The following is a 25,713-nucleotide window of genomic DNA, read 5'->3' as shown; positions in this document are numbered from 1 at the left end:
CAAGAAGGCAAGCCTGACCCGCACAGTTCATGCCTCTGCATGCATCACTGCTGCTAATACTCCGCTGGCCAAGCCCAACCTCAGTGAGATCGGGCAGTTGGCTGTGCTCGTTGGGGAAGGATAACTGGAGTTCAGTTCACAATTCATTTAGCCCTGAAATGATGAGCCAGGCTAGCGTGTCATTGTTCTCAGTTTATCCCCGGGCATGCTTAGCTGTCTTTGCTCTCTGCCTGCTCCTTCCCTTGTTGTGGTTCCTTCTGGTGTAGGGGATTCAGACGTAAAACTGGGTAGCAAAAATGAATTTGGAATTGGAAAGCTCTTCCCTTGCCAGTGTCAAACTGATTGGGTAGGTGTTTGATTTCAGTGTAGCACCAGTCCCCTCTCTCATGTCTGACTGTGACCATCCCTTCCAAGTCAGAGCCTAATCTAACGGAAGACAGTAAAAGTACACGGGTGTAGAACACTCTCCACTGTCGAGGTCGTTTCCGCACCTCACAGTCTCCAGCACTCATGTGAGTCTCCATTTCTCTGCCTTCCTCTTTCTGTGTTATTTCTCATTTTCTTGAGGGTGGTTTACTCCTCTTGCCTTCCTATGATTCTTATCTGTCTTCTTTCTTGATTAGGACTGAAATGCAGGCTTGATTTGAAAAGCCAGTGATTTGATCTTAAAATATTTCTTCCTCTTCACCCGTCTCTAAACTTAAAGAAAAATTGCATTTTCGCTTTTAAGCCCTTCAGCAAACATTTTTGAGTACACACTCTGCAGCAGGCACTGTCTTAAATCCTGGAGCTACACCAGGAATGAAGTCTCTGCCCTCAGGAAGCTTACATTTTAGTCGGGAGAAAGACAAGAAGGATGTCAATGGTGATTATTCTGCAGAGAAAGATTTGTGAGATTTGGTATTTGGGGGAGATCCTTGATTTAAAAAATGCCTTGCCCATTTATGCACTAGGGGATTACACAATTTTTTTTTTTAATGGGATAACCTCTTTTAAAAAAAAAAAAAATATATATATATATATATATTTATTTATTTATTTTGGTTGCACTGGGTCTTAGTTGCAGCAGGTGGGCTCCTTAGTTGTGGCATATGGGCTCCTCAGTTGTGGCAGGCGGGCTTCTTGGTTGTGGCATGCAAACTCTTAATTGTGGCATGCACATGGGATCTAGTTCCCTGACCAGGGATCGAACCCCGGCCCCCTGCATTAGGAGCGCAGAGTCTTAATCACTGCACCACCAGGGAAGTCCCTACACAAACAATTTCTGATGTGAGACACCATAAGGTTTTGCTGAGAAAGTGGAAGAATGTTGAAGCAACAAACTAATAAAAGCAGGAAAAGGATAGAGAAAGATGGTGAGCTAATCCCCAAAAGCAAACCTGAGGTTAAACTAACCCAAAGCATGTCATAGGTTAACCCAGGCATCAATTGCCATTTAAATAGAGGGGATCTGGGTTGATTGAAAATGTTTCTCAGATGTCTGCTAGCTCTGCCATCCCTAGTCCGTGACACGTAACTTGCTTAAACCTTCAGTTAGAAATGAACATGGGGCTTCCCTGGTGGCGCAGTGGTTGAGAATCTGCCTGCCAATGCAGGGGACAGGGGTTCGGGCGCTGGTCTGGGAGGATCCCACATGCCGCGGAGCAACTGGGCCCGTGAGCCACAACTACTGAGCCTGCGCGTCTGGAGCCTGTGCTCCGCAACAGGAGAGGCCGCGATAGTGAGAGGCCCGCGCACCGCAATGAAGAGTGGCCCCCGCTTGCCACAACTAGAGAAAGCCCTCGCACAGAAACAAAGACCCAACACAGCCAAAAATAAATAAATAAATCTTTAAAAAGAAATGAACATGGCACAATGCTTGGGGTTAGGTTACCACTAAGCTCTAAAACAGGCTTTTCGGTAATGTTAGCCACCCCCCAAAAATGGGAAGTTGGTTCATTTCTGGTACCCAAAGTAACAGCAGGTACTGTTATATTGCCTCAGACCTAGTAGAAACAATCAAAACGCATTTTTTGTGTTGACAGTAAATTTTTCACTTAACATCTTACTTCTTGTGTAACCTGGTTTGAACTCTTATCATGCCTGCCACAAAGGTGGTAGGACCCAGTATACATGAGAGGAAAGTTTCTTGTGGTTCTGATACTCATGGTAAGAAATGGCAAAGTCAAAGAGAATGTGAGTGAAAAGAATTCAAGGTAAAGGGGCTTCTTGAGAAGAGCTTTGTCTCTCCTCACATCTAGGTGGCCATAAGTGTGTAGGGGCATGGGAAGAAAGTCCATTGGTTGCCTGCAGTTAGGTGACTAGTAGAAATAGGACCTAAGACATTGCAAATGGTCTGAAAGATTTTTCCAAGTGATGTCAGTGAAAATGGCAGAACAAGGACCACTGAGTCTTGATAAGATCATTGACCTTTGTGTTGTTTCAATTTGCTCAAGTTGCATTCCTCATTCCAGCTCTGCAGGAGCCTTAACAACTAAGCCCACATTCTTGGTGCAGACAAGCAGCCACCAAAAGAAGCAAAACAAAAGTAGAGCTCTTTCAAAGCCTCATCCCCAAGAATTGTCATTATTTTGCCTGTCTGATGGTTCCCTGGAAGATCCCACTTACCACACTGTCTGTAGTTGAGCTAACTCGAAGTTGACCCAGTGTGAAAGTTATTCTCCCTGGAGAGGTATTTGTTGAAAACAATTACAGGAAAGAGTTTTGGGGTTTTTTTTTTTTAATTGAAATGTAGTTGATTTACAATGTCATGTTAGTTTCAGGTATATGGCAAGGCGATCAGTTATATATATATATATTTCAGATTCTTTTCCCTTATAGGTTATTACAAAATACTGAGTATAGTTCCCTGTGCTATATAGTAGGTCCTCGTTGGTTATCTATTTTATATGTAGTAGTGCGTATATGTTAATCCCAAACTCCTAATTTATCCTTCCCCTCCCCTTTCCCCTTTGGTAACCATAAGTTTGTTTTCTGTGTCTGTGGGTCTATTTCTGTTTTGTAGATAAGTTCATTTGTGTTATATTTTAGATTCCACATATAAGTGATATCATGATATTTGTCTTTCTCTGTCTGGCTTACTTCACTTACTGTGATTATCTCTAGGTCCATCCGTTGCTGCAAATGGCATTATTTCATTCTTTTTTATGGCTGAGTGATATTCCATTGTGTGTGTGTGTGTGTATACACCATATCTTCTTTATTCATTCATCTGTCGACGGACATTTACATTGCTTCCATGTCTTGGCTATTGTGACTAGTGCTGCTGTGAACACTGGGGTGCATGTATCTTTTCAAATTATGGTTTTCTCCGGATATATGCCCAGGAGTGGGATTGCAGGATCATGTGGTAGCTCTATTTTTAGTTTTTTAAGGAACCTCCATACTGTTCTCCATAGTGGCTGCACCAATTTACATTCCCACCAACACTGCAGGAGGGTTCCTTTTCCTCCACACCCTCTCCAGCATTTATTGTTTGTAGACTTTTAATGATGGCCACTCTAACTGTGTGTGAGTTTTGATTTGCATTTCTCTAATAATTAGCGATGTTGAATATCTTTTCATGTGCCTGTTGGCCATCTGTATGTCTTCTTTAGAGAAATGTCTGTTTAGATCTGCGCATTTTTTGATTGGGTTTTGTTTTTTTGATATTGAGCTATATGAGCTGTTTGTATATTTTGGAGATTAATCCCTTGTTGGTCACATTGTTTGCAAATATTTTCTCCCAGTCCATAGATTGTCTTTTCATTTTGTTTATGGTTTCCTTTGCTGTGCAAAAGTTTTTAAGTTTAATTAGGTCCCATTTGTTTATTTTTGTTTTTATTTCCATTACTCTAGGTGACAGATCCAAAAAGATATTGCTGTGATTTATGTCAAAGAGTGCTCTGCCTATGTTTTCCTCTAGGAGTTTTATAGTATCCAGTCTTACATTTAGGTATTTAATCCATTTTGAGTTTATTTTTGTGTATGGTTTTAGAGAATGTTCTAATTTCATTCTTTTACATGTAGCTCTCCAGTTTTCCCAGCACCAGGCAAGAGTTTTAATGTTGCACTTGCCTTAGGAGGTGGATAAGAGCTGAGGCAGCAACAGACAACCAAAAAGCTTAAAAGGAAAAGCTAGGGGAATAGGTATCCATAAGACATGGTTCTAGGAATTCTAGAATGCCACAGATACGTGGAGTTGTGTGCATGCTTGTGGAAGACCTGAGGCTACCCGAAATTCTTGCCTGTGCCTAATTTTGAGGCTCTGCACAAACAGGAAGTGAAAGCCAATTTTCAACTGCCAGGCTGTGTTCTAAAAGATGTACCCTTATGTACACAGCCCCTTGGCAAAGACCAGGGAATTCTTTTGGTCCCAGATGTTTAAGGAAATCTCTGTCCAATCGTTAGCTGACAGCTAAGCTAAATGAGTAGAGACTTCATTGGCCACACATGGCAAAAGATACAGACTTTACAGAACATGTTCAGAAAAGTCACTGAACCACTATAACAAGCAGCAATAACAACAAACCCTGGGGAGGGAGATGAATCTGATTTCCAGAATTGCCATGTTATATTATTTTAAAAGTCCAGTTTTCAACAAAAGATTGAGATATGTAGAGAAACAATGTATGGCCCATACACAGGAAAAACAATCAATAGAAACTATCCTTGAAGAAGCTGAGACATTGGGTTTACTACACAAAGAATGTAAATCATTTATTTTATTTTTTTAAGTTTATTTATTTAATTTATTTTATTTTATTCACTTTATTTTTGGCCGCATTGGGTCTTCGTTGCTGCGTGTGGGCTTTCTCTAGTTGTGGCGAGCAGGGGCTACTCTTCATTGTGGTGTGAGGGCTTTTCATTGCGGTGGCTTCTCTTGTTGCGGAGCATGGGCTCTAGGCATGCAGGCTTCAGTAGTTGTGGCACATGGGCTTAGTTGCTCCACAGCATGTGGGATCTTCCTGGACCAAGGATCGAACCCGTGTGCCCTGCATTGGCAGGCGGATTGTTAACCACTGCACCACCGGGGAAGCCCATAAATCATTTATTTTTAACATCTTCAAGGGGCTAACAGAAATCATGTCTAAATAATTAAGAGAAAGTTTTTTTTTAAATGCTTCACCAAATAGAGAATATCGATAAATATATAGAGACAATATTTTTAAAAGCAAATGGAAATTCTGAATTTGGAAATTACAGTAACTGGAATAGAGGGCCTCAATGTTAGATTTGAGTAGGCAGAAGAATCAGTGAGATTGAAGATAGGTCAGTTCCTAGTCTTGAGGAACAGGGGGAAAAATGAAAAGTGATCATAGCCTCAGAGACCTGTGAGATCCCAATAAACAGCAACATACACACAAGGGAAGTCCCAGAAGGAGAAGAGAAAGAAAAGGAGGCAGAAAGAATATTTGAAGAAATAATGGCTGAAAACTTAAACAATTTCAAAAACGTTAATCTACAAACTCAAAAAGCTCAAAGAACTCCAAGTAGAATATAAACTCAAAGAGATCCAGCCTACACACATTATAATCAAACTATCAGAAGACAAAACAAGACTCTTGAAAGCAGAAAGCATTTATTGGGCTTCACTTTATTGCACTTCACAGATAAGGCATTTTTTACAAATTAAAGGTTTGTGGCAACGCTGAACTTTTCCAGCAACGTATGCTCACTTCATATCTGTCACGTTTTGGTAATTGTTGCAATATTTGGAATTTTATTCTTATTATATTTGTTATGGTGATGTGTGATCCGTGATCTGTGATGTTCCTATTGTGATTATTTGGGGGTGTCACGAACCACACCCATATAAGATGGTGAATTTAGTAAATGTGTGTGTTCTGACTGCTCCACCAATCAGCCATTTATTTCCTCATCTCTCTCCCTCTCCTCAGACCTCCCTCTTCCCTGAGACACAACAATACTGAAACTATGCCTATTAATAACCCTATAATGGCCTCTAAGTCCTTTAAGTGAAGAGTCTCATGTCTCTCACTTTAAATCAAAAGCTAGAAATGGTTAAGCTTAGTGAGGAAAGCATGTCAAAAGCCCAGATAGGCCAACAGCTGGGCCCAGTGCACCAAACAGTTAGCCACATTGTGAATGAATGCAAAGGAAAAGTTCGTGAAGAAAATTGAAAGTGCTACTCCAGGGAACACATGAATGATAAGAAAGCAAAACAGCCTTATTGCTGATATGGAGAAAGTTTTAGTAGTCTGGATAGAAGATCAAACCAGCCACCACATTCCCTTAAACCAAAGCCTAATCTAGAGCAAGACCTTAACTCTCTTCAATTCTGTGAAGGCTGAGAGAGGGGAGGAAACTGCAGAAGAAAAGTGTGAAGCTTAGCAGAGGTTGGTTCATGAGGTTTAAGGCAAGAAGCCATCTCTGTGACATCAGAGTGCAAGGCGAAGCAGTGAGTGCTGACGTAGAAGCTACAGCAAGTTATCCAGAAGATCCAGCTAAGATCATTAATGAAGGTAGCAACACTAAACAACAGATTTTCAATGTACATGGACTGCCTTCTGTGGGAAGAAGATGCCATCTAGGACTTTCATAGCTAGAGAGGAGAAGTCAATGCCTGGCTTCAAAGCTTCAAAGGACAGGCTGACTCTGTTGTTAGGGGCTAACATTGCAGTTAACAATGCAGCTAACATTGAAGCCAATACTCGTATTCTGAAAATCCTGGGACCCTTAAGAATTATGCTCTCTACTCTGCCTGTTCTCCATAACAACAAGGCCTGGATGACAGCACATCTGTTGATAACATGGCTTACTGAATATTTTAAGCCCACTGTTGAGACCTGTTGCTCAGAAAATAAGATTACTTTCAAGATGACTGCTCATTGAGAATGCACCTGGTCACCCAAGAGCTCTGAGGGAGATGCACAATGGGGTGCATGTTGTTTCCATACTTGCCAACACAACATCCATTCTGCGGTCTATGGATGAAGGAGTAATTTTGACTTTCAAGCCTTATTATTTAAGAAATACATTTCCTAAGGCTATAGCTGCCATAGAGAGTGATCCCTCTGATGGATCTGGGCAAAGTCAACTGAAAACCTTCTGGAAAGGATTCACCATTCTAGATGCCATGACAAACATTCGTGATTCATGGGAGGAGGTCAAAATATCAACATAAACAGGAGTTTGGAAGAAGTTGATTCCAACCGTCACGGATGACTGTGAGGGTAGAGGAAACAACTGTAGATGTGGTGGAAACAGCAAGAGAACTAGAATTAGACGTGGAGCCTGAAGATGTGAATTGCTACAATCTCATGATAAAAGTTTAACAGATGAGGAGTTGCTGCTTATGGATGAACAAAGAAAGTGATTTCTTGAGATGGAATCTACTCCTGGTGAACATGCTGTGAAGACCGTTGAAATGACCATTGAAACCTATTCAGAGGTTTAGAATATTACGTAAACTTAATTGATAAAGCAGTGGCAGGCTTTGAGAGGATTGACTCCAATTTTGAAAGGTCTTCTGTGGGTAAAATGCTATCAAACAGCACTGCATGCTACAGAGAAATCGTTCATGAATGAAGAGTCAATTGATGGGGCAGACTGCATTGTTGTCTTATTTTAAGAAACTGCCAGTCACCCCGGCCTTCAGCACCACCACCCTGATCAGTCAGCAGCCATCAACACTGAGGCGAGACCCTCCACCAACAAAAAGATTACAACTCACTGAAAGCTCAGATGATGGTTAGCATTTTTCAGCAATAAAGTGTTTTTTAATTAGGGCATGTACAGTTTTTTAGAGATAATGCTATTGCACACCTAGTAGACTACAGTATATTGTAAACATAACTTTTATATTCACTGGGAAACCAAAAAAATTTTGTGTAACTCACTTTGTGATATTTGCTTTACTGCAGTGGTCTGGAACTGAACCTGCAGTATCTTCAAGCTGTATCTGTATTGAAATTTAGCTTCATTAATATGAACTAAATTGTTATAAGTTAACATGTTAGTTGGAATACCCAGGACAAACACTAAGAAGATAACTATAAATTATAAAAGAAATGAAAAGAGAATTAAAATGGTACACTAGAAAATATCTAACACAAAAGAAGGCAGTGATGGAGGCCTAGTGAAACAAAAAAGAACAGATACAAAACAAATCACAAAATGGCAGGTGTAAAATCTACATTATCGGTAATACATTGAATGTAAATAGATTAAACTCTAATTATAAGGCAGAGAGTAACGGAATGAATACAAAACATCCAATTATATACTATCTATAAAACATGTGCTTTAGCTTCAAAGACACAAATAAGTTGAAAGTCAGAGGATGAAGAGAAATACCATGGGAACAGCATCCAAAAGAGAGCTGTAATGGCTGTACTACTAAATAAATGAGAAACTATCTTGAGATTAATGAAAGCAAAAATATAACATTCCATTTCACTGCAGTGAAAGCAGTGCTTAGAAGGAAATTAAGCTGTAAACACAGTAAAAAGGAAGAAAGGTCTCAAGTCTATAATCTTCCAGTTTAAGAAACTAGACAAAAGAAGTGCAGACTAAAATCCAAAGCAGGCAGAAGAAAACAATAGAAATTAGAGCAGAAATAAATGAAGTAGGGATTCAAAAAAAAAAAAAAAATAGAGAAAAATCAACAAAACAAAGTTCCTTTACAAAAATCAACAAAATTGACAAACTTGTAGCTAGAATGACCAAGAAAAGAAGACGATTGAAAATCAGGAATGAAGAGGGGGGAATTCTACTAACCTCACAGAAATAAAAAATTTATGAGAGTACTATGAATAATTACATACCAACAGATCTGCTAACCCAGATGAAATAAACAAATTCCTAGAAAGATAAACTATCAAAACTGTTTCAAGAAGAAATAGAAAATATGAGTAGGCCTATAACACGTAAAGACATTGAATTTGTAATAAAAAAAAAACTCCCCAGAAAGAAAAGCTCAGGACCAGGTGACTTCACTGGTGGATTCTACAAAACATTTGAAGAATTAACACCAGTCTTTCACAAACTCTTAAAAAACTGAAGAGGGGGGAAACACTTCCCAACTCGCTCTGTGAAGTATTAACCTCATACCAAAACCAGACAAAGGCATCTCAAGAAAAGAACACTACAGAGCCAATATCCTTTATGAATGTAGATGCAAAAATTATCAACAAAATAATATTGAACCAAATCTATCACCATCTAGAAAGTCTTATACACCATGAATATCCCTTATGAATACAGATGCAAAAGTCATCAAAAAAATACTATCAACCCAAATCTATCAACGCTTAAAAAGTATTATATACCATGACCAAGTAGGATTTATCCCAGGAATGCAAGATATTTTCAACATATAAAAATAAGTCAATGTAATACACTGTATAATAAAGGGGGTAAACACTTGATTATCACTATTAATGGAGAAAAAGAATTTGAAACCCTTTCATGATAAAAACACTAAACACTAGGAGTAGAAGGAAACTTCTTCATCTATGAAAAGCCCACAGCAAACATCATACTTAATGATGAATGACTGAAAGCTTTTCCCCTAAGATCAGAAATGAGGCAAGGATGTCTACTCCACCACACTGTAGTAGAGGTTCTAGCCAGAACAATTAGGAAGGGGGGGAAAAAAGGCATTCATATAAAAAGAAGAAGTTAATCTATTTGTAGATGACATGATCTGGTATATAGAAAATCCTAAAAACTCCACCAGTACATTATTAGTGCTGATAAGTTCAGCAAGTTTGCCGGACATAAGATCAATATAAAAAACCAACTCTATTTTTATACACTTGCAATTAACAATCCAAAAATGAAATTAAGAAAACAATTCCATTTATAATAGCATCCAAAAAATACTTGGGAATAAAAATAAAAGGAGTATAAATATTTGTACACTAAAAATGACAAAACTAAATAAATGGGAAGACATCCTGTGTTCATGAACTGGAAGATTTAATATTATTAAAATGGCATTTCCCAAATTAATCTCCAGATTTAATGCAATACCTATCAAAATTCCACTGATTTTTTTTGACAGAAGTTGACCAGGTGACCCTAAAAAGTTCATATGGAACTGCAAAGGACCCAAAATAGCCAAAACAATTTTGATAAAGAACAAAGAGGACTCAACGCTTCCCAATTTAAAAACTTACTACAATGCTACTGTAATAAGGACACGTGTGGTACTTGCTTTAGGACAGACATACAGATCAATGGAATAGAATTGAGTCTAGAAATAAACCTGTATATTTATGGTCAACAGATTTCAATAAGGGCACCAAGACAATACAGTGGGGAAAGAATAATGTCTTTCAACAAATGGCGCTGGGACAGCTAGATGCTCACTTGCAAAAGAATGAATTTGCACCCCTATCTCACAACACATAGAAAAATTAACTTCAGTGGATCGTAGATCTAAGCATAAGAGCTCAAACAATAAAACTCTTAGAGGAAAACATAGCTGTAAGCCTATGACCTTTAATTAGGTATGACACCTAAAGCACAAGCAACCAAAGAAAAAAGATAAATTCGACTTCATCTTAAAATTAAAAATTTCATCACAAAATTAAAAACTTTTGTGTACCAAAAAACAGTATGAAAAAGTGAAAAGACAACCAACAAATGGAGAAAATATTTGCAGATCACTTATTGATAAGGGTCTAATATCCAAAATAGACAAAGAATTCTTACAATTAAATAATAAAAAGACAATCCAATTTTTTAAATGGGCATAAGATTTTAATAATTTCTTCAAAGAAGATATATGGGTGGCCAGTAAGCACTTGGAAAGATGTTCAGCGTTATTAGCAACTAGGGCAATGAAATCACAACCACGATGCGAAACCACAACCACTGAGATGGCTATGATTTTAACAAACAGACAATAACAAGCATTAGCAAGGATGTGGAGAAATTTGAATTCTTATACATTGCTACTAGGGATGAAAAATGATGCAGCCCCTTTGGAAAACAGTCTGTCTGTCTGACAGTTCCTCAGATAATTAAACATTGACTTGTATGACCCAGCAATTACACTCCTAGATATATACCCAAGGAATTGAAAACGTATATTCACATATAAACTTGTACATGAATATTCACGGCAGCATTATTCCTAATAGCCAAAAAGTGGAAACAACGCAATGTCCACTAACTTAATGGATAAACAAATGTGGTATATCTATACAATGAAATACTATTCAACCATAAGAAGGGAGAACTTATACATAATACACAAGGATAAACCTTGAATACATTACACTAAGTGGAAGAAGGCAGGAACGAAAGGCCACATATTGTATGATTCCAATTATATAAAATGTTCAGAATGGGCAAATCCGTAGAGATAGGAAGTGTATTAGTAGTTGCCATGGGATGGGGGGAGGGAGAATGGACATGACTGCTCGTGGGTACAGGGTTTCTTTTGGGGTGAGGGCACTGAGCCGGCCGCCTGTGGGTCAGCACTGGCCCAGGTGGGTTTCTCTCAGCAGGGCTGTGGGCAGGCCCTCCTCTCGAGAGGCCATGGTGGGCACTGGGGCGGACAGGCTGCCGGCAGGCCGTGGCTTTACCTTCTCTAAGAACAGGACTTTTTAAGCCCATCGTTGTCTCTCACTCCCTCTGCGCAGAAGACCACAGAGAGGCGCAGCTGCACCCCCCCATGAGAAACCACACGGACAGCCGCTTCCCCCAGGCCTCATTCCACCAGAAATACACTGGGTGTCTGCCCCTGTGTTATGGTCAAGATCGCCATCTGCTTCCTGAGTTTCAGGATCACAGCTGACAGAAGCGTATCACAACCGTGAGTCATACGTGCCTTTTTTTTTTCCTGAAAATGATTTATTTTACTCATTTCCCCCCTGCCCTGCACTTTGTTCTGCCATCTGGCAACTACTTTTTATCATAAAAAATCATAATTTCTTGTCCCCCTCATTTCTACTTCATGAGCAGTTAGTTCTAAATTGTCAGTAGATAGTAACTCGGGGAAAGCTCTCAGTACTCTGCTCAGAAGAGCAAAATGTGCATCCAGCAGGTGCTTCAAAAATGTTTGCTGGGTGAAGTAGCTCCACCAAGTCTGTATTTAGGCCTGGCCTCTGTCTCTCTCTGGATGATTTGAATCATCTTGGCAGGAAGCAACAATATGCATTTCTGAGATGATTTCTGTTTCCCTGGAGCAGGGGCGGCCACATCCGGAGCCGTGTGCCCCCTCCAGCTCGCCCCTCCCGGGTCTGCGCCAGCATCTGGTGGGAGAGGCCCCTGTCCCGTTCCGGGGGGACCTCCTGGGTTTCCTCAGAAATCCTGAGCTGTTCCTGCAAATTCCCTGAAGGCCGGCTTGACTCATTCTAGGCCTTTGCAAGCGGGCAGTGAGTCAGCGGGTCTTTGCTTCTTTCCCACATGGATGAGTCAATACACATCCCACAAATGAGAAAACTGGGGCACAGCAAGGTTCAAATAAATAGTCGAGGTCTACGTAGTGAAGAGTAAACAGGGAGGCCAAGAAAGTAAAGCTGGTCAGTCTGACCCTAGGATCTATGCTTTTTATTTTTCTGCCTAAAAGCCAGGAAAGGGTCTGGAAAGCCACACTGTGGGGGGAATGGGGAAAGAATTTCATTTTTTACTTCATGTAATTATGTGTAGATATATGCACATACTGTTTTTAAAAACCTAATTTATAAAGGAGATGAAACTAAATAGCCACACATTGAAGAGGCAAATCACAGAAAGCTAACTATCCATTTTCTTTAAAAGCTACCGATTTTCCACCTTAAAAATGATCTGAAACAGTTACTAGGCATAGAGTCAAAGTGACTTTGAAATGTTGGATACAAATAATACAGACCAGTGGCCTAAAGAATGTCTTCACACACTGATATGATTTTGCACGTGCAGTTCATATTTTGGGAGGTCCTCGCTCTGTCCCTGGTGGGCTTTCCAAAGACACCTGTTGAGTGACTGAATAAAGACTAAGCGGGCCAAACCCCACACCGTTCCTGCAACCCGTCTGCAAAGAGAAGGCCCTGCCAGCGGACTGGGAATGAATTCCCAGCATCGTTCCACCCCGCACAGTTGGGCAGCTGGAAGCCTCTTGCCCAGAGCTAGCGTGATTTATTAAGGTGTCTGGAATCCCTGGATGAGACACGCTGTGCACAAGAAACCTATGACTCATCTGTTCCCATCGCTGCCCTCTCCTCAGCACTTTTTTCCAGCCTCTCTCTCCGGGGCACTGCACTCTTTCTTTCCAGTTATTCTGAGTCCTGCCTGACACATTCCGATCACTGACAGAAAGGCAGATGTGAGAAAAGCTTCCCTTCTATTTTTAAAAGCTGCCTCAGGATCCACATTGCTGATGCTGCTGGCAGCTCTGGCACGATCAGTGCGGGGGGATGAGTTCTGGCCGACCAGAATGGAAAAGTCCCCATGGCAGCCATTTCTAACACGGCTTTTGCTCTGAGAGTTTGTTTCTTACCCTAGACAATGTTTGAGGCTTCTGAAATACCTGTATATCCTGGGTGTCACTTGATCAACAGCAAGAACACACACGAAACCTGCTGTTTTGTGGACATGTAAAATATAAACTGACATTTATTTTTGTTTGCGCTCTTAAAACAATTGTGTAATGGAAGATCTGCTGGAGGAAGACGTGGCTTGAAAAATAGAAATGTGAGTAGAAAATACCAGAAAATGTCTCACAAATTTGCGCTTAAGAGGAAAAGACACTGGTGAAATCTGTCTCCCTACCTCTTCCCGTGGCTCCCAGGATGGGCTCTGGGGCGAAGAAGTGGTCCCGGTGCTGTGAGCTTTGGCCTGTGCCAGTGCAGGGGGAGCCCACCCCACACCCCCTAGTCCTTCTCATACAACCGCCCGTAGAGAGCTGCCGTCACCAGGCCGGAGGACAGTCCGCTCTTCCTCAGAAAATAATGATCATTCTCCCAGCCCAGCTGGTCAGGGGTTTCCAGGGTCATCCCTGAGGTCAGAAGCATTGGAAAGATATAGGAGGTACTGAAGTTCCCCCACAAGTGAAACTCAAATATCCCCGCAGCCTCTGTGACCTCCTGCCCACAGGTTTCAAAGCCAAGACCGCCACACTTGACCAGGGCACAGACTTGAACGTAGTAAGTGCCGTGCACAGTGTGAAGGCCGTCAAAGACCCCCAGGGCATACAGCTCCTTGGACAGAGTGGGCCTCTGGTAAAGCAAATGACAGCAAAGGCCATTTGCACAGACTCGGAGGTAGCCTTCCTTGCCCCACACGGGAACCAGGGTGAAATTGTCATACATCATCTCAGAGTTAAACGTGGGAGAGGCATTCGTGTTCCATTTGGGGGCTCCATCACAGTGGACGTCCTGAGCATCCTTCTCAGAGTATGGATCCCCTGCCAAGATTTTTAAAAACTTACTATGGGATGGGTCCATTTTCCCTGTGGCATTCCCTGTACCAATGAGACCCTGTGGATTTTTGGCTACCTGGGCAATTATAAGGTGACCTTCGGGGCTTTCCATGTCATGGTGCCAAAAGGACTTCAGAGGGGCGTGTATGCCACTTCCTGTCATCCCCAGAGATGGATGGTGGATGTTCGCAGCCAGAAAGTTGACGCCAAAGGTGATGGCGAAACCCCTCTGAATCTGAATGGCTGCCAAGAGTGGGAGCTGGTTCATCCAGGCGGTCGGATACACGACATGCTTCACCTCTGAGTCTATGAGGAGCCTGACAGCAGGGTCGAAGAACAATATGTCAAAGCAAGTGAAGATGCCAAACTTGCCAGCAAAGGGGGTATCAAAGGTGATGCGATCCACTTCCAGGGGGGTATTGAACGCTGCTTCAAAGTAGAGGTTTTGTTTGCGGTAGCTGTCAACCAGGGTTCCATTACTGCTGAACACCACGTTCGTGTTATACTGGTATCTGCCATCATTTGGGCACCCTGGGTCACTGCTATGACAAGGCTGCTTTGTCCCAAGATTGGCCACCAGGAACATCTCTCCCTTGACAGCCATACAACTCAGGCGCTGGAGGACCTAGAGGGAAAACAAAAAGTGTAAATAAAGGAAATTTTTAAACCCTGCCTTTTTCTTACAATTTTAAAATAGTACCTGTATTGTATTGATAATATATACATGGCTATCATAAATCAATAAGAAAAAAGTAACCACTACTGAAAGCGTGCAAAGGATATTAACAGATGGTTCATAGATGAACAAATACAAATGGCCAACAAACATTGACAAGATGCTCAGTCTCAGTAGTAGTAAGGAGGTAAAAATTAAAATGATAATGAGGTATCATTTTTCACCTCTATAAGATTGGCAAAAATTAAAAAGACTATTCTATCTTGCATTGACCAAAGGATGGGCAAACAGGCACTCATGCACTATTACTGGGGATGCAAAGTGCAATCAAAATCTTTTAAAGGGAAAACTTGGTGCTCTTTAAAAAGTAATTTTAAAAGTGCTTATCTTGGGGGGCTCCAATCAATATGGCGGAGTAGAAGGGCATGGAGCTTACCTCCTCCCACAAATACAACAAAAATACATCTACATCTGGAACAATTCTCACAAAATACCTACTGAACGCTGGCAGAATATCTCCAACACCCAAAATCGCAAGAAGTATCTCCACATAACTGGGTAGGGCGAAAGAAGAAAAAGGAATTGGGACAGGACTTGTGCCCCTGGGAGGTAGTTGTGAAAGAGAAAAGGTTCCTACACTCTGGGAAGCCCCTTCACTGGAGAGGAGGATCAGCCAGGCCACTGCCCTGCGCTCCTCAGCCTGAGACGCACATCCACTGGTACGTGCTGGGGCTGGGTGCTGGAACTCGGGCTTCAGAGGACAGACCTGGGGAGAGCACTGCGGTTGGCTGCAGAGACAGCCTGAAGGGGCTGGAGTGTGGTACGGGCTGCAACCAGCGGTATACATGGAGAAAGCCCGGGCCCTCCATAGAAGCGAAGAGCCTTTGTCAAGGAGCGCGGAATGGAGGGGCGAGCCTGCCATAGTAGCCTCACTTTTGGCATGCTCATGGCAGGTGTGTGCCACCATTGAAACCCCATTGTCAACACACATGTCAGCAAAGTGAGGGGTGGGGCCCATCACAGCAGCCTCTCTCCATGTGCTCCTCTACGAGCTCTGGGAGTGCGCTAGTGGGTTGCCCACATGCAGAGGCGGGGCTGAAATCTGAGCCCTCTCCCTGCGGCTGTGCAGATTTACCCTACTGGCACCTGCTTTGTAAACTCAGTGCCTGAGGGACACCCAAGTGGACAATGTACTCCCGTGGCTGGGACAGGACTGGCCTTAGCATCTGTGGGCTTTGTGGGTGCATGTACATAGAGGCTGGGCCAGGGTCTGGGCTGCTTCCATAGCTCCCACAGCAGGTCCAGGTGTGTGACTACTGCAGTCTTGGTACCTGACTTCAATGGATTTGCACTGGTAGCCTTGTGAAAACAATGCCTGAGGGACATCAGGGCTGACTGACAGCATTCCCAAGGTTGAGATGGGGCTGAAGGCAGTGCCAACAACAGTGTACTTTGTAAGCATACAACAGGTGACACCACAGAGCACCCTCACTGGTGAACAGCTCTGGCAGAGGAATATTCAGTGGGTCCTCTCCCAGTGGGAGTGCTCCAATCCTGCCTACTTCGTACCCCAGCTCAGAAATGGATCCTAGGGGCTTCTACTCCAACAACTAGGGAGCAGACCCTGCTCAATACCCAGTGCAGGCTCTGGTCACCACAACACCACCACACCTCCTATCAAGGGCATAACGGCCAGCACACACTGAGGAAAGAGATCGCAGTCACTCATAGTGAAAACAGCCCTCATACCAAAAAATATTAAACCCACACAGGCTACACAGGGACACTCCCACATAAAAATAGCCTTCCAGGACCACAGTAGATAATTGTTTCTCCCAAACTCACAGAGTAAGAGAAACATAAGTAAAATAAAGAAGCAGAGGAGCCATTCCCAATTAAAAGATGAAGAGAATTCCCCTGAAAGAACAAACAATGAAACAGATCTCTTTAACAGACACCAAGTTCAAAAAGGAGATAATGAAAATACTAAAGGAATTAAGAAGGACTATTGATAGAAATGCAGATTACTGTAAAAAGGAACTAGAAACTATAAAGAGGAGCTAAGAAAAATTAGAAAGCTCATTTGCCCAGACAAAAGCTGAGCTAAAGGCAATGAACAGCAGATTGAATAATACAGAAGAACAAATAAATGATCCAGAAGATAGAATAAAGGAAATCACTCAATCAGAACAGTAGACAGAAAGCCAGATAAAAAAAGATGAAAGCAATATAAAAGACCTATGGGATAATATAAAACATGCCAATCTACACATAATAGGGATTCCAGAGGAAAAGAAAGAGAAAAGGGGATCGAAAATGTATTTGAAGAAATTACAGCTGAAAACCTCCCAAACCTAAAGAAAGAAACAGATATCCAGGTACAGGAAGCACAGAGGGTCCCAAACAAGGTGAACCAAAACAGACCTACAGCAAGACATACTATAATTAAAATGGCAAAAGTTGAAGATAGAGGATTCTAAAGGCAGCAAGAGAAAAACAGAGTTAATTACAAGGGAACCCCCATAAGGCTACCAGCTGATTTCTCTACAGAAAAGCTGCAGGCCAGAAGGGAGTGGCAAACTGCAACCTAGGATACTCTATCCTAAGCTGCAACCTAGGATACTCTACCTAGCAAGATTATCATTTAGAATAGAAGGAGAGAGAAAGACTTTCCCAGACAAGCAAAAGCTAAAAGAATACAGCAGTAGTAAACCTATCCTAAGGGAAATATTGAAAGGTCTTCTCTAAATAGAAAAGAAGAAGGAATCTATAGGAAAGAGGAAAATCACAATTGGAAAATAAATCACTTAAATAAGCCAGTACACAGATTAAAAAAAAAAAAATTCTGTGAAAGCAATGATAACCACAATGAACAGCAAACAGATGAATATGAAGGTGTAAAATCATAAAATAATTAAAATCATAAAATGTGAAAGAGGAGAGTATGAAAATGTAGATTATTTTTCTAGAACGTGTTTCAGTCTATATGACTACCAGTCTAAAGCAATTAGATATAGGAAGGGGTTAACATACTTGAAATACAGGGTAACCACAAATCAAAAACATACAATATATTCACAAAAACCAAAAAGAAGAGAACATAAGCATAATACAAAAGAAAATCATCAAACCGCAAAAGGAAAAAGAAAAAGGAACAAAGCAGAAATTTAAAAATCAAGGAGAAAACAAGTTCTAAAGTGGTAATAAATACATATCTATCAATAATTACCTTAAATGTCAGTGGACTAAATGCTCCAATCAAAAGACACAGAGTGGAAGATTGGGTTAAAAAACAAGAGCCTACAATATACTGCTTACAAGAGACTCACTTTAGGGCAAAGGACACACATAGATTGAAAGTGAGGGGGTGGAAAAATATTTCATGCAGACAGAAATGACAGGAAAACAAGGGTCACAATACTCATATCAGACAAAACAGATTTTAAAACAAAGGCCATAAAGAAAGATAAAGAAGGACTCTATATAATGACAAAAGGATCAATACAAGAAGAAGATATTACACTCATCAACATATATGCACCCAATACAGGAGCAGCCAAATACATAAAACAAATACAGACATAAAGGGAGAAACTGACAGGAGCACAATAATAGGAGACTTTAACACCCCACTCACATCAATGGACAGATCTTCTAGACAGAAAATCAATATGGCAACAGAGATCCTAAATGATACAATTGAACAGTTGGACTTAATTGATATTTTCAGGACATTAAATCAAAAAAAAATGCATTCTTTTCAAGTGCACATGGAACACTCTCTAGGATTGACCACATACTAGGGCACAAAATAAGCCTCAACTAATTTAAGAGGATAGAAATTATTTCAAGCATCTTTTCTGACCACAATGGCATGAAACTAGAAATCAACCACAGAAAAAGAAATGAGAAAAAAACAATTACATGGAGACTAAACAACATGCTGCTAAAAAACCAATGGGTCAACAATGAAATCGAAGAAGAAATTTAAAAATATCTTGAGGCAAATGACAATGAAAACACAACCATACAAAATCTATGGGATGCAGCAAAAGCAGTTCTTAGAGGGAAGTTCATAGTGATACAGGCCTTCCTCAAAAAACAAGAATCTCAAACAAACAACCTAACCTACCACCTAAAAGAATTAGAAAAAGAAGGGCAAACAAAACCTAAAGTCAGCAGAAGGAAGGAAATAATAAAGATCAGAGAGGAAATGAATAAAATGGAGATTAAAAAACAATAGAAAAAATCAATAAAACCAAGAGCTGGTTCTTTGAAAGGGTAAACAAAATCAACAAACCTCTGCTCAGGCTCACCAAGAAGAAAAGAGAGGGGACCCAAATAAACAGAATACGAAATGAAAAAGGAGAAATAACAACCAATACTGCTGAAATACAGAAAACCGTAAGAGAATACTATGAACAATTATACACCAACAAATTAGACAACTTAGAAGAAATGGACAAGTTTCTAGAATCATACAGCACACCAAAACTGAATCAAGAAGAAATAGATAATTTGAACAGACTGATCACTACAAGTGAAATAGAATCTATAATAAAAAAAAAAAGAAAAGAAAACTTCCTACAAACAAAAGTCCAGGACCAGATGGCTTCACTGGGGAATTCCGCCAAACATACAAAGAATAACTGTTATACTGATCCTTCTCAAACTCTTCCAAAAGACTGAAGAGGAGGGGCCACTCACAAAGACATTCTATGAAGCCACCATCATCCTGATACCAAAACCAGATGAAGCCACTACCAAGTAAGAAAATTACAGGCCATTATCTTTGAGGAATATAGATGCAAAAATTCTCAACAAAATATTAGCAAACTGAATCCAACAACACATAAAAAAGATCATGCTCCACAACCAAGTTGGCTTCATCCCAGGGTCACAAGGATGGTTCAATATACGCAAATCAATGTGATACATCACATCAACAAAAGACAAAAAACACATGATCATCTCAATAGATGCAGAAAAAGCATTTGATAAAATTCAACATCCATTCATGGAAAAAACTCTCACCAAAGTGGGTACAGAGGGAACATATCTCAACATAATAAAAGCTTTTTATGACAAACCCACAGCCAATATAATACTCAAAGGTGAAAAGCTGAAAGCCTTCCCGCTAAAATCTGGAACAAGACAAGGATGCCCACTCTCACCACCTGTATTCAACATAGTATTGGAAGTCCTAGCCACAGCAATCAGACAGGAAAAAGAAATAAAACATATCTGAATTGGAAGGTAAGAGGTAAAACTGTCATTATGTGCAGATGACATGATACTATATATATATAGTCTATAGTAACACTAAAGACTCCACACAAAAACTACTAGAACTGATAAATGAATTCAGCCAGGTAGCAGCATACAAGATTAACATACAGAAATCAGTTGCATTTCTGTACACTAAAAATAAATGATCAGAAAAGGAATGTAAAAAAAAAATCCCTTTTAAAAGCGCATCAAAAAAAAAAAAAAACTTAGGAATAAACCTGACCAAGGAGGTGAAAGACTTATATGCTGAGAACTATAAAACATTAATAAAGGAAACTGAAGATGATTTAAAGAAATGGAGGGACTTCCCAGGTGGCACAGTGGTTATGAATCAGCCTGCCAATGCAGGGGACACGGGTTCGAGCCCTGGTCCGGGAAGATCCCACACGCTGCGGAGCAACTAAGCCCGTGTGCCACAACTACTGAGCCTGCGCTCTAGAGCCTGCAAGCCACAACTAATGAGCCCGCAAGCTGCAACTACTGAAGCCTGCGTGCCTAGAGCCCTTGCTCTGCAACAAGAGAAGCCACTGCAATGAGAAGCCCATGCACCGCAACAAAGAGTAGCCCCCGCTCGCCACAACTAGAGAAAGCCCATGTGCGACAATGAAGACCAAACACAGCCAAAAATAAATAAATTAATTTTTAAAAAATAATTTTAAAAAATAAAGAAATGGAAAGATATCCCATGCTCTTGGATTGGAAGAACTAATATTGTTAAAATGGCCATACCACCCAAAGCAATCTACAGATTTAATGCAATCTCTATCAAATTACCCATGACATTTTTTCACAGAACTAGAACAAATAATCCTAAAATTTATATAGAACCATAAAAGACCCAGAATTGCTAAAGCAATCCTGAGGAAAAAGAACAAAGCTGGAGGCATAACCCTCCCAGACTTCAGACAATACTACAAAGCCACAGTAATCAAAACAGTGTGGTCTTGGCACAGAAACAAACATATGGATCAATGGGACAGAACAGAGAGCCCAGCAATAAACCCACACATCTACAGTGAGTTAATCTTCAACAAAGGAGGCAAGAATATACAATGGAGAAAAGACAGTCTCTTCAGCAAGTGGTGTTAGGAAAGCTGGACAGCCACAGGTAAATCAATGAAGTTAGAACACATCCTCACACCATACACAAAAATAAACTCAAAATGGCTTAAAGACTTAAATATAAGACATGACACCATAAAACTCCTAGAAGAGAACATAGGCAAAACATTCTCTGATAGAAATTGTACCACTGTTTTCTTAGGTCAATCTCCCAAGGCAACAGAAATAAAAGCAAAAATAAACAAATGGGACCCATTCAAACTTTATAAGCTTTTCTACAGCAAAGGAAACCCTAAACAAAACGAGAAGACAACCTACAGACTAGGATAAAATATTTGCAAATGATGTGACTGACAAGGGCTCAATTTCCAACATATACAAACAGCTCACACAACAACAAAAAAACAACCCAATCGAAAAATGGGCAGAAGACCTAAACAGACATTTCTCCAAAGAAGACATACAGATGGCCAACAGGCACATCAAAAGATGCTCAACATTGCTAGTTATTAGAGAAATGCAAATCAAGACTACAATGAGGTAGCACCTCACACCGGTCAGAATGGCCATCATTAAAAAGTCTACAAATAACAAATGCTGGAGAGGGTGTGGAGAAAAGAGAACCCTCCTGCAGTGTTGGTGGGAATGTAAATTGGTGCAGCCACTGTGGAAAACAGTGTGGAGGTTCCTCAAAAAGCTAAAAACAGAACTACCACATGATCTAGCAACCCCATTCCTGGGAATATACCCAGACAAAACTATAATTCAAAAAGAAACATGCATCCCTGTGTTCACAGCAGACTACTCACAGCAGCCAAGACATGGAAACAATCTAAATGTCCATCAACAGATGAATGGATAAAGAAAATGTGGTATATGTGTATAGATATATACACATATACATATATACATACACACAATGGAATACTACTCAACCATAAAAAGAATGAAATAATGCCATTTGCAGCAACATGGATGGACTTAGAGATTATCATACTAAGTGACATAAGTCAGAAAGAGAAAGACAAATACGTTTGATATCATTTATATGTGGAATCTAAAATATACACAAATGAACCTATCTATGAAACAGAAAGAGACTCACAGATATAAAGAACAGACTTCTGGTTGCCAAGGGGGGCTGGGGAGGGATGAATTGGGAGTTTGGGATTAGCAGATGCCAACTACTATATATAAAATAGATAAACAAGGTCCTACTGTATAGCACAGGGAACCATATTCAATATCCTGTGATAAACCATAATGGAAAAGAATATAAAAAATAGTGAATATATGTAAGTATAACTGAATCACTTTGCTGTACAGCAGAAATTAACACAACATTGTAAATCAACTGTACTTCAGTAAAAATAATAAAATTAAAAAATAAAGATGTCAGTATCTATGAGATGCATAGAAAAGAATATAGGTGGATGCACTGATGGCAGTTTGTCTAGAAAGGGAGGTGGATGAGGGATAGGGTGTGGTGAAGGTGGGCTTTCATTTTTTTAACTTTGATTTGTTGTAGAAGCATATATTCATGCATTTCTTGTGTGATTAACAAATAGAACGATCCACAGATGAGTAAATGCCTCATAATAGCAGACATTCTTTAAGTGAATGACTGTGGCACATGGAGCTCGGGTTTGGTTCTCAGGCCCCTAAGGGCTCCTGTCAGTCTTATTCAACATGTCCTGGCTCTTGGCCCCTGGCTTGGTTCATCTCCGTGAGCCTCCCACCTCCTGAGGAGGAAGGCCGGTCCCCTTACATACTTCCGTGTCATTGAATCGGTGGGGCTCCAGGCATGGGTTCCACCTGACCAAGTGGGGAGAAGGCATGAAGTCCAAAAACGGGTAAATGGATGTTCTTGTAAAGTTGAATCCATGGATGCCATCTTCTGGAAACACTATAATCTGTACACCCTGCAAGTCAAAACATCAGAGAATAGTCCGTTAACAGATAACGGGAAGCACCCCTTCATTCCTCTGACCTCTGTCCTGCAGCTGCTCTGAACCAGGAACCACAGAGGTCCAGACATGGTAGCTGGGCTCGGCAGGGATCTGAGCCTTGGGGGAGCCGTCTCACTTGGCTTAACTCTGAGGGAAGAAAGACAAAGTCTTCTAGGGACCAGCACCGTACCGAGGGCTGGTCAGGGAAGAAGGTTACAAGTGAGTCTGGCTGAAGGGAGCAGGAGCTTGGAGGGGTTTGGGGTTGGTGGTGGTGCCATGGGAGATGGAGCGGTGACTATAACAGGCCTGAGTATCAGGCTCAGCAGATGTGCTACCGCTAGTCCGCTGGGTGGTTTTCAACCTTCATTGTGCTTCTAAATCAGACAGGGGACTTCTGAAAACACAATCTTTGTTTAGCGGTGATGCTTGGGCCCATCCCTAAAAAGTCTGCTTCAACCAACTGTGGGTGGCGTCCCGGCAACAGGTCCCCACGTGATTCTAACGGGCCCCAGTGGGCTGGTGGGTGAAAGTCAAGTGCATTGACTTCAGCATAGGAACCAGGACTTGCTCTAACTTGCCTTTCTCCCACTGGGAGTTAGGAGACTCCCGTCAGAGCCCTGACCGCCCTACAGGCCTTCTCCCACAGCTGGAGACACTGGGGGCCCTTGCCTGTGACAGCCCGAGGCTCCCTGTGACAGTGGCAGCAACCTGAGGAAACCCAAACAAACAGGGCAGCCCTCAGCTCCCAGCGCCAGGGCCCCTTCGGCTGCCGCTCTCCACTTGCTCGGCTGAAAATGTTAAGCCTGGGGCAGCATCACCCCACAGTGAAAGGTGGAGGAGGATGGCAGAGCAAGCACGAATAATCTAAAATAACAGGCAATTTGAGTCACTATTTCTGGAATGCACTGCAAACTCCTTATAATTTTTTTGCTGGTTATAAAAAATTTTCAAAAGTTTAAGTGTAGAAAATTTGGAAAAGACAACATAAAGGAAGAATTCATAATCCTATATCATGAAGATACTTATTGTTAACATCTTGCCTATTTTCATTTTTTCCCCCTCTCTGTATAGGTGTGTGCGTATATAATTGAGACAATAATAAACAAACGGTTTTCCATCTTGACTCTCTCACTACAGAGCATCAAGACTACAAAGATACCTTCAGAAATATCACTTGTATTATATGCTGGATTATATTTAAGAGGACACCACAGTTTATCCTCTGTTATTGGGCATTTGAATTGTTCCCAACATTTTGTAATAAAAAAACTGTGTTGACCATCTGCGTACACGGTGCTCAAAACACTTCCTGAATGAGCATTGTACACAAATCTTTGATTGGAACTCTGATTATTTCTTTAGAATAAAGCCTTATAAGTGAAAATACTGAGTCAAGTGTATGAAAAATTTTAAATTCTTAATATGCGTTGCCAAGTAGCTTTCCAGAAAGCTTACAGCAATGTACACTCCCTCCAGCAGAATATGAGGCTGGTCATCTTATTGCACTTTAGAAAGAAAAATTATCACAAACTTGGAAATAAAGCAAGACGAAGAATTTATGTATACATTCTTTGTATACGTATATCTTTCTACAATATACCAGGGTACTGACAAGCACACTCGAGGATTATTCATCTAGTGAATGTATCACTGTTTGACTTTGCTATTTAATAAAAGAGCACCCTAAACATGACAGTTTTATTGCCCTGTAGGACATTAGCCTGTTTTGTATCTATTAGCAGATTCATTTCAACATTCATTTGACTGATGGATACACTCACATCTGTTCCTCAAGTTATCTTTTGAACCAGCTTTACCATCTTACTGGTTCCTGAGTTAATGAGTTAAATAAGAGCTTTGACACATGTCCATTCTTCTCGATGTGTAAGAGTCATGTTTCTAACTTTTCGAAAATTATACTTGGACACTTGTTTTCCTTTATTAAAAACACAACTTTGAAAGCACTGAATGGTTTCCTATGGACATTAACAGTTATGGATACATATTAGATTAATATTAAAATTAAATTGCATTTCCTAATATACATCTGCCCAGAATGAGGACTCAGACTTGAGCCGGGACAGAACTTTGGGTCTGATGTGATTACCCATCCATTCTAGGAAGGAATTTGCATTCCTGATAAAGGGCTTGAGCAATTTTCTGACAGACCAGTGAGCTCAAGAGCTCCTGGGGAATTCCGGGGGCCAGCCCAGCTGACCACCCAGCCTAATATCTTTAAGCGCAACTCCTTTTCTTCCCTGTAAATAAGAGAACTCATTTAATTGGCCTGCAGGAACCTCTGCCCTTATAGCAAGTTTGATATAAAACTTTGACACATGCATGGTATCAACCTGTGTCAGAGGTTACTTTACCACATATAA

The 25,713-nt window shown here is 40.8% G+C and overlaps 1 protein-coding gene and 1 long non-coding RNA gene across 5 annotated transcripts in view; one reads left to right on the top strand and one right to left on the bottom strand.

The window, feature by feature from the left end:
- The first annotated feature begins 37 nt into the window (after positions 1–37).
- Positions 38–24,716, top strand: LOC309629119. 2 transcript variants are annotated; one of them, XR_014244851.1, is made up of 3 exons: positions 38–512; positions 11,598–11,770; positions 24,404–24,716. It is a non-coding gene; the product is annotated as an uncharacterized lncRNA (long non-coding RNA). The 2 variants fall into 2 exon arrangements; XR_014244852.1 differs by lacking the exon at positions 38–512 and adding an exon at positions 3,833–3,934.
- The window catches only part of BTD (biotinidase), a 73,366-nt gene continuing 53,196 nt past the window's right edge, over positions 5,544–25,713 (bottom strand). For all 3 annotated transcript variants that reach the window (XM_082392749.1, XM_082392748.1, XM_082392750.1), the window contains exons 3-4: positions 23,156–23,305; positions 5,544–14,981 (exon numbers count right to left, since the gene is read on the bottom strand). In XM_082392749.1, coding sequence (XP_082248875.1) covers positions 13,809–14,981; positions 23,156–23,305 — 1,323 coding nt within the window. In that variant the 3' untranslated portion in view covers positions 5,544–13,808. The remainder of the gene's footprint in view (positions 14,982–23,155; positions 23,306–25,713) is intronic.

This window comes from Balaenoptera borealis (genome assembly GCF_965194805.1).
Source record: "Balaenoptera borealis genome assembly, chromosome: 5".
Lineage (NCBI taxonomy): Eukaryota > Metazoa > Chordata > Mammalia > Artiodactyla > Balaenopteridae > Balaenoptera > Balaenoptera borealis.
The sequence above is the reverse complement of the archived record's forward strand: the minus strand, read 5'-3'. Positions and strand labels throughout refer to the sequence as shown.